At 41.0% G+C, this 16,137-nt stretch overlaps 1 protein-coding gene across 1 annotated transcript; it reads left to right on the forward strand.

Annotated features, from left to right (window-relative positions):
• The first annotated feature begins 10,932 nt into the window (after nt 1–10,932).
• Nucleotides 10,933–13,054, forward strand: LOC123996484 (transcription factor AP-1-like). Its single transcript, XM_046299851.1, has one exon. It carries the CDS (start codon nt 11,368–11,370, stop codon nt 12,349–12,351), a length of 984 nt encoding a protein of 327 aa, XP_046155807.1. The 5' UTR covers nt 10,933–11,367; the 3' UTR covers nt 12,352–13,054.
• The last annotated feature ends 3,083 nt before the right edge of the window (nt 13,055–16,137 follow it).

Below are 16,137 nucleotides of genomic sequence, written 5' to 3' on the forward strand. Positions count from 1 at the left end.
TGTTGATATGGGCCATGACCAGCCTTTCAACACAGGTTTTCCCTTGAATACGTTCACACACATCACATGTGAGCAGGGCCGTTCTCATATTCTGTAGGATAGTTACCTCTTAATCACATCCTGCTTCATATGTTATAGTATGTATAATGTGCAACTGAGAAAGTGTGTGAATGTACAGTATGAGCGTTCACAGGTTTATGTATATTTATTTCTGTTCCTCATTGTGTGTGTGCTCTCTGCCCCATGCAGCCTTTGAGCACAGGAAGAGAACTACTTAGCTCACGTGTGAGTGTGTGGAACAGAATTACCAACACAATAGAGTTTCCGTTGCAGAGGAAATCCTGCCTGCAGCGGCACTGATAGGAAGAAAGAGAGACAAAGAGAAGATAGAGAGACAAAGAAACAGAGAAAGGGAAGGAGCGTGACATGCTTTACCACACCGCTTGCGTCACATGCGCGAGTGTTGCAAAATAAATGTACACATATATGTTATTCAATCATTGCACCCACACTGCTCGTGCACCAACTAGCATCTGGATTGCCAAGTACTAAAATATAAGTCAGTTCTTTTTGTGAGGGTCAATGTGCTGCAAGTCCTGCCTCTCCCATCTTCTCATTGGTTTATAGAAGCATATACCTACGTGCCATCTCCTCATTGGTTATACCCACGTGGTTGATTGAAAGATAAACTGAGGTCAGTCAGTCAGTTGTGATAATACACCTCATTATGAAAGTTAGATGCCAATCGCTATATAAAGTCCAAAGAAGAAAAAGTCTGGAAGGAGGAGAGACGACTAGAAACGATTCGGTTGAACATTTGTGTGGATTAATTGTCGGAGAAGAGGACCTCAAAGTTTATATCCCAGGACAAATTAACTAGCAACAGCAAGCTAGCTAAATAGGACATATTAGCTAGCAACTGCAAGCTAGCTAGCTAAATTGACATAAATGTTTAATGCTTTTCAACCTGTCCCCGTCCTAATATTATTGGTTCAGAGTTTGTTTTTATACAGTGGAATCCACAATTACTGGCACCTCTGACTGGCAATGCACAAACAATACTTAAAAAATATAAACAATATAATTAGAGAGATAAACTCAAAATACCAACATGTGAAAAATACTGTTCTTTATTAATGTTTCAATGGAACCCACCAAAATAATTCAATGTCCTCCAAATCAAGGTTTCACAATTATTGGCACCCTTAAATGTTATTGTAAATAACATCGACCAAAATTAAACAATGAATTAAATTCCACTTATTTAAGTTTATCTAAGTGTTAAAGAACTATATTGAGCCATTACATCACTTCCTTTGTCACTAGATTATAAAAATGAGGTAACACGAATGCAATGTCCCTTTGTCATCTAACACCATGAAGAAAAGAAAAGAACTGGCAGTTCAAAAGGAACAGATGGTTGTAGAACTTTATAAATCTGGTAATGGCTACAAGAACGATTGAATATGCCACTGAGCACTGTCAGGGCAATTATTTTAAAAATCTAAAAATACGGAACAGTCGAAAACCTCACAGGTAGGAGGACGCAAATGCATTTTGCCCCCCAAGGTACAGAGGAGGATCGTGAGAGAAGCAACAAAATCCCCAAGAATCACTGTGAAATAATTGTAGGCCTTAGTGGTGTCATGGGGTCACCAGGTTTAAAAAAGCACCATCAGACACCACCTCCACAACCACAGGCTCTTTGGAAGGATTTCCAGGAAGAAAGCCCTTTCTGACCCTAAGACAAGCACATCGAGTTTTCAAAACGTCATTTAAATTATGACTGGAAGAAGGTGCTCTGTTCAGATGAGAGCAGAATTGAAAGTTTTGGTCAGATACAGCATCGGCATGTTTGGCGTCGAAACAGAGATGCATACAAGGAGAGGCACCTCATGCCCACGGTGAAATATGGAGGGGGGTCAGTGATGTTTTGGGACTGTTTTAATTCCAGAGGTCCAGGGGCACTGGTTAAGATTGATGGCGTAATGAATTCCACCAAGTATCAGGCAATTTTGGCTGACAATCTGGTTGCCTCTGCCAGAAGGCTGGGACTTGGCCGTATGTGGACTTTCCAACAAGACAATGACCCAAAACATACCTCAAGATCCACACAGAAATGGTTCTGAGACAACAAACATCAATGTTCTGCCATGGCCATATCAGTCGCCGGTCCTCAATCCAATGGAAAACCTGTGGGCTGAGTGGAAGAGGGCAGTTGATAAGCGCAAACCCAAGAATGTGAAGGATCTTGAAAGGATCTGCATAGAGGAATGGTCCAAAATCCCTCCAAATGTGTTCCTTAACCTTGTCAAACATTACAGGAAAAGACTCCATGCTGTTAGCCTTGCCAGAGGTGGTGGCACAAAGTACTAAATGAGGAGTACCAATAATTATGAAACCTTGATTTTGGTGAAATGTATGTTGTATTAAATAATTTTATTATTTTGGTGGGTTCCATTGAAACATTAATAAAGTACAGTATTTCTCACATGTTAGTATTTTGAGTTTATCTCCATAATGATATTGTTTATATTTTTTAAAGTATTTTTTGTGCATTGCCAGTCAGGGGTGACAGTAATTTTGGAGCCCACTGTATTTCAACCTGCGTGTCGTGATCGCGTTTGGTGTGGGGGAACAAAGAGGTGGAATGGGAGATGGAAAGGTGGATGCAATGAGAGACAGATGAAGGAAGAGGGGGAGGGAGAGCTGGAGGGAGGGAGAAATGCTAGGGGTAAGAGAGATTTGTTGTTTTGTACTTATTTGGTATTTATTATGATCCTCATTAGCTGCTGAAAAAGCTACTCCTTCTGGGGTCCGCATGAAACATGACATAATACATAGTACAGAACATTATTAGTCAAGGACTTAAATAGATAAATGTCAAATGTCACACACAGCCTACATATTAGTACATACACACAATAGCATGTTTTGTGTTGTGCCAATGAGTGTCCGAACAGTGGGACAACTGTTTGAACAGACAGTTCGGTATCTTCAACACATCAATACCTCGCACAAAGACCATTAATGATGCAGTCAATTTCTTCTCACTTTGAGCCAGGAGAGACTGACATGCATGTTACGGGTAATTTCCCTCCGTGTACATCTAAGTGCGATACGCGCTGCTTTGTTCTGGACCAACTGCAATTTACCTATATCCTTCTTTGCCTCACACAGCTGTGCAGTAGTCCAGGTGAGACAAAACTAGGGGTCTGTAGGACCCAAGAAGGCTAAGCAAAGCCCTATCATGGACAGACCTCTTCCCATTTTAGCAACCATTGAGTCTATATGTTTGACCATGACAGCTTGCTATCTAGGGTTACACCCATAAGTTTAGTCTCATCAACTTGCTCAATAGCCACATTATTAAAAAATAGAGCTAAGTGAAGTTTAGCGCTAGGCAAGTGATTTGCCCCAAAAATTATACTTGTATTAATTTTTTTATATTTAGCACCAGCCTATCGCTAGTTACCCATTCTAAAACTGACTGGAGCTCTATGTTAAGGTATCGATTTTACTGTTGCAGCCGACATGTATACTGTTCAGTTGTCCTCGTACATAGACACACAGACTTTATTCAAGGTCAGTGAAGGGTCATTTGTAAAAACAGAAAACAATAATGGCCCTAGTCGACTGCCCTGTGGTTCACCACCCAACTGAATTTGCATGAGAGAGGCTTCCATTAACGAAAACCCTCTGTGTTCTATTAGATAGGTAACTCTGAAGCCATAATAAGGCAAAGGATGCAAATCCATAACACCTATTTTTTCAGCAATTTTGATCAATGACATCAAAAGCTCCACTGAAGTCTAACAAAACAGCTTTCACAATCTTCTTACTATCAATTTATTTCAGCCAATCATCTGTCATTTGTATCAGTGCTAAGCATGTTGAACGTCTGTTGTTAATTTGTTTTCCGTACAATAACTTTGTATTTGATCAAACACCACTTTTTCCAAAAGTTTGCTAAGCACTTGTAACAGGCTAATTGGTCGGCTGTTTGAACCATTAAAGGGTGCTCTGCTTTTCTTGGGTAGTGGAATGACCTTTGCCTCCCGTCATGTTTGAGGTCACACCTGTCTTCGAGGCTTAAATTGAAGATGTGGCAAACAGGTGTCAAAGTATTCCGCAACCAACCTCAGCATTTTACAATCCAGGTTGTCGTTACCAGGTGGTTTGTCCTTATTTATTGATAGCAAAAAATAATGACCTCTTCCACAAAGTAGGTGTGGAACTCAAACTACAGTGATTTTATTTCATTATTTGGTCCATTATGCATGAATAGGAAGACATCATTTGTTGTTTGCATGTCATACCTAAATTAGCTAATCTTGTCAACAAAAAAATATTAAAATTGTTGGTAATATCAAAGAGTTTTGTTATTAACAAGACAACTGCCTCAATGAAGGATGGAGTTGAGTTCACTTTTTGCCTAGAATTTCATTGAATGTATCCCAGAGATTTTTACAATTGTTCTTCATGTCATTTATCTTTGTTCCATAATATAGTTTCTTCTTCTTTTTGTTTAGTTTAGTTATGTTATTTCCCAATTTACTGTATGTTTGCTTGTTCGCTGTGTTGTCAGACCTATTTGCATTTCTCTTTGCCTCATCCCTCTCAGCCATACAGTTTTTCAATTCATCATCTATCCATGGGGATTTGGCAGTTTTAACCGTCCGTTTCTTGATTGGGGCATGCCTATCAGTGTCTGGAAGAAGCAGTTTCATTAATGCAGCATCTGGATGTTTCTCATTACTCACATCAGACACACAAATATGCTATGCGGACATACAGTTGAAGTCAGATGTTTACATACACCTTAGCCAAATACATTTAAACTCAGTTTTTCACAATTCCTGACATTTAATCCTAATCAAAATTCCCTGTTTTAGGTCAGTTAGGATCACCACTTTATTTTAAGAATGTGAAATGTCAGAATAATAGTAGAGAGATGTATTTATTTCAGCTTTTATTTATTTCATCACATTCCCTGTGGGTCAGAAGTTTACATACATTCAATTAGTATTTGGTAGCATTGCCTTTAAATTGTTTAACTTGGGTCAAATGTTTTGGATAGCCTTCCACAAGCTACCCACAATAAGTTGGATGAATTTTGGCCCATTCCTCCTGACAGAGCTGGTGTAACTGAGTTTTAGGCCTCCTTGTTCGCACACAATTTTACAGTTCTGTCTACAAATGTTCTATAGGGTTGAAGTCAGGATTTCTTTAGATTTTCCCATGATGTCAAGCAAAGAGGCACAGAGTTTGAAGGTAGGCCTTGAAATACATCCACAGGTACACCTCCAATTGACTCAAAGGATGTCAATTAGCCTATCAGAAGCTTCTAAAGCCATGACATACATTTAGGAAATTTTCCAAACTGTTTAAAGGCACAGTCAACTTAGTGTATGTAAACTTCTGACCCAGTGGAATTGTGATACAGTGAATTATAAGTGAAATAATCTGTATGTAAACAATTGTTGGAAAAATGACTTGTGTCATGCACAAAGTATATGTCCTAACTGACTTGCCAAAACTATAGTTTGATAACAAGAAATTTGTGGAGTGGTTGATACACTTAGGTTAATACACTTAAGTAATTAAAACTAGTTTATGTAAACGTCCGACTTCAACTGTACTCTAGGAATCATTGCAAAACATCTTGTATGGGTCCAGTCTTTGAAACATCGTTTTTTCGAGATATGGCTATTATATTAGGATCACTGCATCCGATGGGTGTGGGTACTGCTTTAGAGCAGATTTCTGCAACATTAGTAAAGCTGTGATGAATACACATGGATGAGTTAGTTCCTGTTCTGTTTGTAAATACCCTGGTATGTTGACAGATGATCTGAACCCAATTGCAGGCACTGGTTACAGCTTGGAACTTATTTTTGAGTGGAGGATAGAGGAAGGGTAAGTGAAGAGAGAAGGAGCAGAATTTCCAATACCTTCAGTCAGGAAAAAGCTGACATTGAGCAACACTGAATACAAACATCTAAAATGCACTTCATTGGGGAAATAGTCCTTAGAAAGAGGGGTTTTGTTCAAACATGAGTCTAGAAATAAAGAAAGACTTATGAAGTTTATAACCCAGTGCCCCCAGTCTATAGATGTGGGACAACCACGAGCCCTGAGCATTCTGAAACACCAAACATTACTTGAAGATGATATTTTCACTCAAAGCAAAACTGCTTTCATGGGATCAAAGACAATTGTATAATAAAACCAGACAGATTAACGTGCAGACAGACACACACACTAGCTCCTCTACAAAGATAGCATGGCTAAATACAATACTTCAGAATGCTGAATCATAAACTGAATGCCCTGTGACTGTCTGTCTGTGGCCAGGGAGTTTATTGGGCCAGAGGTGGTGCTAGGTTTGGCTGCTGATTTGGCTGATGCCAGCTCAGCTGTGGGTGTCCGTGAATCGTGGTACTGTGGTGTTGACTTAGTCTCTGATGAAGAAGGTTAATAAATACACCCACCACACACACACACACACACACGGGGTGGCAGTTAGCCTAGCGGTTAAGAGCGTTGGGCCAGTAACCGAAAGAGCCAGTATTCGAATCCCCAAGCCAGCAAAGTGGAAAAATCTGCCGTTCTGCCATTGAGCAAGACACAACAACTGTTTCCTGGGTGCTGATGATGTCAAGGCAACCCCCTGCACCTCCCTGATTCAGAGGGGTTTGGTTAAATGAGGTCCGGAAGACACATTCCAGTTGAATGCATTCAGTTGTGCTACTGACTAGGTATCCTCTTTACACACACACATGCTTCTCACCCGCTGGCTACCACATGTCTGACCATGAGGTTGTAAATTTGTGTATTTTCTAAACAGACTCCCCTTTTCTAAACATCATCAGTTACTGCTACAGTATGAGGTCCAAGACAGGCTGTATAGGGAGAACGGGGACTAGACTCTATAACGTCACAGTCTGAGAGTGGGGACTGGAAACCTACAGGAGAATGGTGGATTGGGGATAGAACCCAACATCACAGTTTTTCACACATAGCCACTGCTCTCTCTCTCAAGCCATACTTTATTGCGTAAAGTTGTCCCCAGTCTCTGTTACGAGGACAAGGGAGTGACTGAGGATGCCTTGTTGTTTATGAATGAGGATGTGTACTGTAGTGTGCCCATTTGGACAACGGTATGATTATTTAATGTGATTTAATTCAAAAACAGCACAATTATGAATGGAATGGATGTGTTTTAAGGACACAGTACACATGGATTATTGAGGATGCCTTGTTACATATTAAATTAATGGGAAGGTAGACAGTAGTTTGGCAATTGGACCTCCTTAAGAACCACCTTATCATTAATTAATGTGTTTTAAATCAGAAGAAAAGAAGCCATGAACAGATGAATGAAGGAAACAAGATACATTTTTCAGAGAACTTCAGTGAAGTATTTAAGTATTTCAAACACAAGCCTCTAAACAACATTGGGTTTGTCTCTGGTCTTTTCCTGGAGCAAGAGTTACAGTATGACCGATCAGAAAATGAATGGGAGAAAGACAGAGAGGGAAAGAAAGAGAGACCAGCCGAGCCCGCCTTCTCATGCATCTCAAAGACTTTGTCCATGGTTCAACATCATCATCGTGGTCAAAAAGACACTGAGACCAGGTGAAAGCATTGCACTGACCTCCAGTCAACTACTGATGACATCAAACAGTTTAATCACACTGATCAGACAGACCATTATCATTACCATCCCCAACAGACGCCACAGAGAAATAAAATGACAACACAAATCACTGAAACAGAGCTTTTATGGAGCATTAAACTAGTTGAGACCTCACTAACCTAAACCCTTGCCAGGAGGACCACATGCCTTGGAAGGAAGGTGTTGGGACATGAATCAAACAAACTCCATCAACAATAGTTCCTCTCTTCCCCTTTCTCTCCATAAAGGAAGACAAAGATAGTATAAGATGATACTTTATTGATCCCTGCAGGGTGATGTTATTTCAGCAGACAGTATATCAGACACACTCAGTACATACAGACAACATCAGGAGTTGTAAAGAGTCAGTCTTTCTTTTTTATGTCCCAGGTCATCCTTCTCAGGTCTAATGCTGGGGGACTGATTTAAATGTTGCACCGGGGGACTGATTTACTTTTGGCGCCAGGGACTGATTTAGGCTTGGCACGCTGGAGACAGTAGGTAGTAAAGATGGTGGGGTAGATAGTGACCCAGGCAGTGAGAGAAGTGTGTGTGTGTGTGTATGTGTGTGTGTGTGTGTGTGTGTGTGTGTGTGTGTGTGTGTGTGTGTGTGTGTGTGTGTGTGTGTGTGTGTGTGTGTGTGTGTGTGTGTGTGTGTGTGTGTGTGTGTGTGTGTGTGTGTGTGTGTGTGTGTGTGTGTGTGTGTGTGTGTGTGATTGGTCATCAAGGAGCTACGTCATTAAAGCAGCAGTGATTTCTGTCCAGAGGTTAGGGGAAGATGTGGTCTAAACTCCACTAATTACTTACATGCACACAAACACACACACACACACACACACACACACACACTGACACACACACACACACACACACTGACACACACACACACACACTGACATACAGAGCTAGAGGTACATTGGGACTTTATGAGAGATAGCAGTACAAGATGGTATAGTTATAGGGATAAAATACATTCTATGTCATGTTTAATGCAATGACACTGGGCATACAAAAGGATTTTATGAGAATAGATAGACTCTAGTTTTATTGTTGCAGTATAGTTGAGTGGGATGGGTTACAGACAGTTATTTTAAAATACACTAACTATTTGGTCTGAAAGGGTGGTGCTGTTTATTGTGAATATGTAAACATTTGAACCCAAATCAGGAATAAGAAATCAAAGCTGTTCATCATTCATCAGTTTAATGTAAATATAGACATAGCCAAGTGTCCCAGTGCCCCAGATACACAGTAAGACCACAACACTGTCCTCTGTGTGCGGCACCATTGAAGAGAAGACCACCCAGATGTAGTGTTTGAGCTCTTCTACCATGGGCATCTATGGCAGGTGGGTCGTGACTAATTATTTTGGGCTGCCTACTTTAGTCAGGCTAAAGACCCTGGTCGTCGCCACTTGGTGGGTCCTGAGAAAACTCCTAAATCTTTAGGTGGGCCATACGGTATAGTTAAATTGTTTGGGAACCACAGGCTAATATAATCAGTGTTTTACTGGGTGTCCAGGTGAATAAAAGTCTGTGTTTGTGTCCAACTACAAGAAACGTCTGACCTCTGTGATTGCCAACAAGGGTTTTGCCACCAAGTACTAAGTCATGTTTTGCAGAGGGGTCAAATACATATTTCGCTCATTAAAATGCAAATCGATTTATAACTTTTTTAACATGCGTTTTTCTGGATTTATTTGTTGTTATTCTGTCTCTCACTGTTCAAATAAACCTACCATTAAAATTATAGACTGATCATTTCTTTGTCAGTGGGCAAACATACAAAATCAGCAGGGGATCAAATACTTTTTCCCCAAAATATTTTTCCCTCACTGTAGATACTTTTGTACCTGTTTCCTCCAGTATCTTCACAAGGTCCTTCGCTGTTGTTCTGGGATTGATTTGCACTTTTCGCACCAAATTAAGTTACTCTCTAGGAGACAGAACGTGTCTCCTTCCTGAGCGGTACGACGGCTGCGTGGTCCCATGGTGTTTATACTTGCATACTATTGTTTTTACAAATGAACATGGTACCTTCAGGCATTTGTAAATTGCTCCCAAGGATGAACCAGACTTGTGGAGGTCTACCATTCCCCCCTCCCCATGATATCAAGCAAAGAGGCACTGAGTTTGAAGGTAGGCCTTGAAATACATCCACAGGTACACCTCCAATTAGCCTACCAGAAGCTTCTAAAGCCATGACATAATTTTCAAGCTGTTTAAAGACACAGTCAACTTAGTGTATGTAAACTTCTGACACACTGGAATTGTGATACAGTGAATTATAAGTGAAATACTCTGTCTGTAAACAACTGTTGGAAAAATGACTTGTGTCATGCACAAAGTAGATGTCCTAACCGACTTGCCAAAACTATAGCTTGTTAACATTACATTTGTGGAGTGGTTGAAAGACAAGTTTTAATGACTCCAACCTAAGTGTATGTAAACTTCCAACTTCGACCGTATCATGTCATCTGCAAGTTAATGTTTTCATGGATCCCAGGACTCCTAAAAAACAGTGGTGCTTATTGCTGAATGGACTATCCTGGTTAAATAAAGACCTGCCTTGGGCCAATACATAAACACAGTAGTGAATGGATATAATTTCTCTCAATGTCCTCAAACAGACACACAGATACAGATACAACGTCTAATAACTGATGTCCTGTATAACTTCATAAGCAAATATTAGTCTATTATTCATTCAATCAAACAACGACATTCATCAAGACAATTATTCAAACACATTATTATTTGCATCATGGATAATAAAACAGTAACACATTACCTCAAGGCTTATCATGCAAAGTTTCTGGAGGCAGAGGAAGTCTGTCTGGCAGAAAATAATTTGAATCTCTATAAAAACGTATGGGGAGTATATTTTCTGTGGAATAATACATAATGCAGCATAGACCTATATATTGGATAACATACATCTATGAACTGTACATATCAAGGGAATTTTCCAAATACACACTGTCTATCCCGCTACTACTCTCTGTGAGCGCTAAGCCGCGGGTAACCAGATATTCAAAAACCACACGTCATTCCACAATGCACCGCGCCCCTTCACTTGCATTACCTCATCCCATCAGCCAACGGGAGACCGAGAATCTTCTGGGTGGTCGTCTAGGCAACGCGCCTTATCTGGCAACAAGGAACGCCCCGCAAACGCCTGCAGCCAATGGAAGACTCCAGAGGTGACATCATGCATATTGTTAGAGAGGCAGTGGCTGCAGATAAGCTTTGCCTCCACGCTGGAAGAGTCAGTATACACACAGAGAGCTAGAAAGGCTTGCTTTGAGCAGGAATGCTGTTGAACTATAAGAACTTATAGCACTTACCGCGTCTCATTCGAAGACTGTCAAAGAACTGACAGACGCGAAAGAACGAGTTTGAATAATTTATACAGCGTTCTGAGTCAGACTATCAGTGAAGCTGAACAGAATACTTTTTCTCGGGACAAGGAGTGCGCTTACAAGTTAGAATTGTGTGTACGGGACACGATTTTATTCCAGACTCTTGGCTCGGCTTCGGAGGTTGAAAGCATTGTCTGACACAGTATGACACTTTTCTCCGAGTTTTACAACGGAAAGAACGAGAGAGAGGTAACCGAAACACACATATCTTCTGTCTGAGTAGCCTACTAGAGACATTTCAAACTGAGTGTTTGGTTTATATTCTATGTCTACCAAGATGGAAACTACTTTCTACGACGACTCGCATAACGCTTTCTCCCAGCATCAGAACGCGGGCTACGGATACAACCCCAAAGCTCTGAAACACAGCATGACACTGAACCTGGCTGACCCAACCATCACACTCAAACCTCACCTACAGGCTAAAGCCAGCGATATTCTCACCTCTCCGGATGTGCAGCTCCTCAAACTTGCCTCCCCAGAGTTGGAGCGGCTCATCATTCAGTCCAGCAACGGCCTGATCACCACCACACCTACCCCGACGCAGTTCCTCTGTCCGAGGAACGTGACTGATGAGCAGGAGGGCTTTGCCGAGGGGTTCGTTAGAGCTCTGGCGGAGCTCCATCATCAACACGTCTTACCCAACGCACCTGGGGTCCCAGTCACCTCCACCGGGCAGACAAGAATCAACAACTCGACCACACTCCCACCTGTTTGCTCCGTGGCTGGGAGCACTGTTTATAACAACGTAGCCATGCACTCTGAGTCACCTGTCTACGAAAACTTGAACACTTTCACCCCGGCTGTCACCACCAACTCAGCCCCCAGTTACACCACCTCAGTGCCGGCTATGAGCTTCCCCTCTGCCCCGCCTCAGCTCCCCATCTATGGGCAGCAGTCTCATCCCCACCCCAGGCTCACAGCCCTGAAAGAGGAGCCCCAGACGGTACCTGAGATGCTCGGGGAGACCCCTCCACTCTCTCCCATCGACATGGAGAATCAGGAGAGAATCAAAGCCGAGAGGAAGCGCATGAGGAACCGCGTCGCCGCTTCCAAGTGCAGGAAGCGGAAGCTAGAGCGCATCTCCCGGTTGGAGGACAAGGTGAAGAACCTGAAGACTCAGAACTCCGACCTGGCTTCCACAGCCAACATGCTGAGGGAACAGGTAGCCCAGCTCAAACTGAAGGTGATGAACCATGTTAACAGCGGCTGTCAACTCATGCTGACGCAGCAGCTCCAGACCTTCTGAAGAGGACAGGACACTTGGGGAAGAATAGAGAAAGAGTTTGAACGAAAAGGACAGATCGTTTATAAGTGACTGGATGGCTGTTCTGTGGCTCCGTGGCATTGTGACAGGTAGAATGCGAAGTAACAGCACGAGAATGGTGGGAGGGAACCGTGACTGGCTGGCTGCCTCTAACCGGGTGCTTTGCGCGCCACCGTTGCGCACAGGAGTTGGGGCTCCGGACAGAGCAGAGCGTGTGAAGGAAAAGAAACAGCAACAAACAGGACAAACGGATGTTTTGTTTCGTGTTGTTTTTATTGACTGGCCATTTGTTGGCGTTGACCAAGCTGTGCTTTTATGAATGGACCTTCGTGATGATTCAGTATTATAAAAAACAAAGACAGTAGATTTGAAAACTTCCTGCGCTTTAAGGAGGCCTGTAGCCTAGTCTAAACAGATGAAATCGTTTAACAAAAGCTGCCTAACTTTTGAGTTACAATGTATTGTTTATTCTTAATTGTATTGAATTAAGTTAGAAAAAAGCTTAGTTACTTGTTTTTTTCTGAAGTTGTTTAATGGGGTTCCACTCATTGTTATTAGTTGTATATAAGATCGACTTGGAGTACAATTTGTAATAAGAAACAATATAATTTTGTATGTTCATTTTCTGAGCACTTCAGAAACAAATCAATATTTAAGAAATGTAATAAAACATATGTGAACTGAATACAATGCCTCTGTGTGTGTTGTGAAAGGGTGTGAACACTGAAACATGTTGCAACATGTTATGAGAGCAGCAAGTTATCTGTACCATGAATGCCTTATTGATCCTGAGGTTAGTGATGTTTCACAGTCAATGACCCTTTTATCTCTCTACAGCACACTAGTTAGACATTGCTGTGGGACTGAGTAATCTGGTCCTAGACCTGTGGTTATAGGTTCAACCTCTACAGCAGGGATGTAGGCCAGGAATGCCTTATTGATCCTGAGGTTAGTGATTGAGTTTCAGTCAATGACCCTTCTATCTCTAGTGTAGATTCGAGTGCAACATGAGTGGACCACCTAACACCTCAGCTCCACTTGAGTCTCACCATCTAACAAGGTTTAAGGAACACAGATACTCTGTATGTTGTGAAGTGGTCTACATTCACAGGCCTCCAGGGCAAATGCTTCTGACACACTACTATGGTTGAGGGACCTATAAAATAAATCATGATTATAACTTCAATTACTCAATCATAATACGTTTTCAATCATTTCTAAAGTTATTTTTAATGCATTGCAGCCAAAGTGTTTAGTAAATTCATAGCACAGCTGAATTGTGTCTAGTGGTGACATGTTCTGTCCCTATATTGTATCCTAAACATAACTTCCTGTTGCCCTGGTCAACATGACTATTTATTTTACCTTTATTTTACTAGGCAAGTCAGATAAGAACAAATTCTTAACTATAGGGTTGCTCACGCAGCATCTCAAGCAGGATCACTGTAAACAACAATAACACCAGAGGGATAAGCGACAGGAAGAAACATGGTGGTAACTAATGTAAACAAACATATTTACAAACAAAACATTTGAGTATAGGCCTATGGTTACATTGTATCTAGACATGTTATATTGAAGGGTGGGCACTGGGCAAAGTCATACAATTGTAATAAATAAGAGCATAATCATAACGTTTTAATAATAACTATCCAGCTAGATGGCAGATGAGCACCTGCTAATACAGAAACAGTAAAGAAAACATACATATATACTGTATGAGCAGAAAGTCTGTGATTTCCTGTAGGACTCTGAAATATTCACAAGAGGGCGACATTGCCGATGAGATGAGCACAGTTTTAAAAATCTGGGTATTTTCTCCAGTGCCAAGGCTGTAGGTTTACTGATGAAGACCATGTTTAGGACAATACAGAACAAAGAAAATCATGTTTATATTACAACAGTACTCATAGAGGAAAATATTCTGATGTTCAAGAAACAAGTAGTTGTTCACTACACAAATAAATGTTCCCTATAATTAAAAACAAGAATATCTAGAAGTATCTAGAAGATGTAATATCTACACAATGTACTACAAATATACAAACTACAAAGTAGGTCAAACTAAGATTTAAAATCTCATGAAAAAAAATACATAGGCAGCCTAACCAGAGGGCTCCTTTAAATATGTAACATGTAAATGTACAAAAATGTGTAAGTGTTTGTAATTTAGTTTTTTTATCAGCTGTTTTGTTTTTGATGACATTGAGTTTATTGCATATTTCTGGTGGTTTTCACCCACAGATTTGCAGATGGACTGGCAGATCAACTCTTTTGTCTATGTAGCTGGCTAATTGTTTTTGTTCAAATGATGGATCTGGATACTATACCAGCTTTTTTGTTTCACCTGGCTGCTAGCTCCTGATCTTTTGAAATCATATCATATTGACACAATATCTGTTAGCAAAGGTGTCAGCTAGAGATGACGTGCAGGAGCTTGCAAGGATTTGTAGTTTTGCATGATGTCTAGTTTGATGGAAATTAGCATTTTCGAATCAGAGAGAAAGTAGAGCCAAATATATTGATAAAAGTAACTTTGTCCAAGAGATATTTACATTGTTATCAAAACATCACGCCAGGATAAACACACAAGAAACACAGCTCTTATTTTAAGTGTTTCTAAAATTCCCTATGGGAAAAATAAATGGTGGAAAAACGATTGGAACCATGTCCCTGTTTGACCGCTAGGTTTATGGGTATTATGACACCTCCACTGTGGGGCTCTATGGGAGATGCAGTACTAAGAGAGAGGGCTCATAGAGAGGATGACTGACTACTAGTCTGGACTGTGTGTGGTGTCCTTTATGGCGCCCAAAGCTGCTGAGGCATCACTCAAGTGGGTGTCATATTGTTAAGGAGGTCCAGTAGGTGCACGACTCAGGCCACTACATGATCGTCACCAGACTCTTCATCAACCATCTCCCTGACCACCTTCCTATGATAAAGCCATGAACTGTACCTCTCCATCTTAGGAAAATGCATGCACTCAAAGACTTGGCCTCTATTGGTTGATCTAACTATAGCTAGGCTACTCATGATGATGAGTATTGCTTGTTTATTATTTGCTTTTGAAGCGCTTTGAGATTGTTATGAAAAGCGATACAGAAATTATTATTACTGTTCAGGTTTTATTCTGTAGGCTACTTATAAGACCTAATTGAGAAAGTACAACTAATAACAGTCTTATGGAAGAACATTGAGCCTGTATTTTAAATCAGATAAACAGACATAATATTTGACACAATATTCGAGTGGGTCAGAGACTCAAACTGATTTTTATCAGTCTGCTCCAATTTGATTACCCTGACTTGGCAAAATATGACGTCATATTGGAACACATGGGGAACTTACCTGACCATGGGTGTGTTTGTAAATTCACCCTGGAGTGCCAGACTGCACTATGGGCTTTCGTAATTTCAGAGCATTTTCAAATTGTAGCTCTCAGAGCACACTGGACGCTCTGGCATGGGAGTAGGGTTGATCTGAGCGTTCTGACCTCACAACAGCAGTCAAGCACCCTAGCTAACTGGCTAAAGTTGGCTAGCTTTAGTTTACATCTCATTCGGACCATTTTACTCCCATAGCAGAGTTGGTTTGGCTCTTTTAATGTTATCTAGCGCGATGGTGCTTGTCACTGTGCTGTTGGCAACAACTGAATTACGTTTTTTTGCCGATGTGCTCACATTCAACGGGTGTTGCCTGTTCATAAATTAATCAGTTATTCTATGCTCTGGCAAACTCAGACGAGTGCTCTTAAATCGGATTAGA

The sequence above is a fragment of the Oncorhynchus gorbuscha genome, linkage group LG15 (genome assembly GCF_021184085.1).
Source record: "Oncorhynchus gorbuscha isolate QuinsamMale2020 ecotype Even-year linkage group LG15, OgorEven_v1.0, whole genome shotgun sequence".
In the NCBI taxonomy this organism is placed as follows: domain Eukaryota; kingdom Metazoa; phylum Chordata; class Actinopteri; order Salmoniformes; family Salmonidae; genus Oncorhynchus; species Oncorhynchus gorbuscha.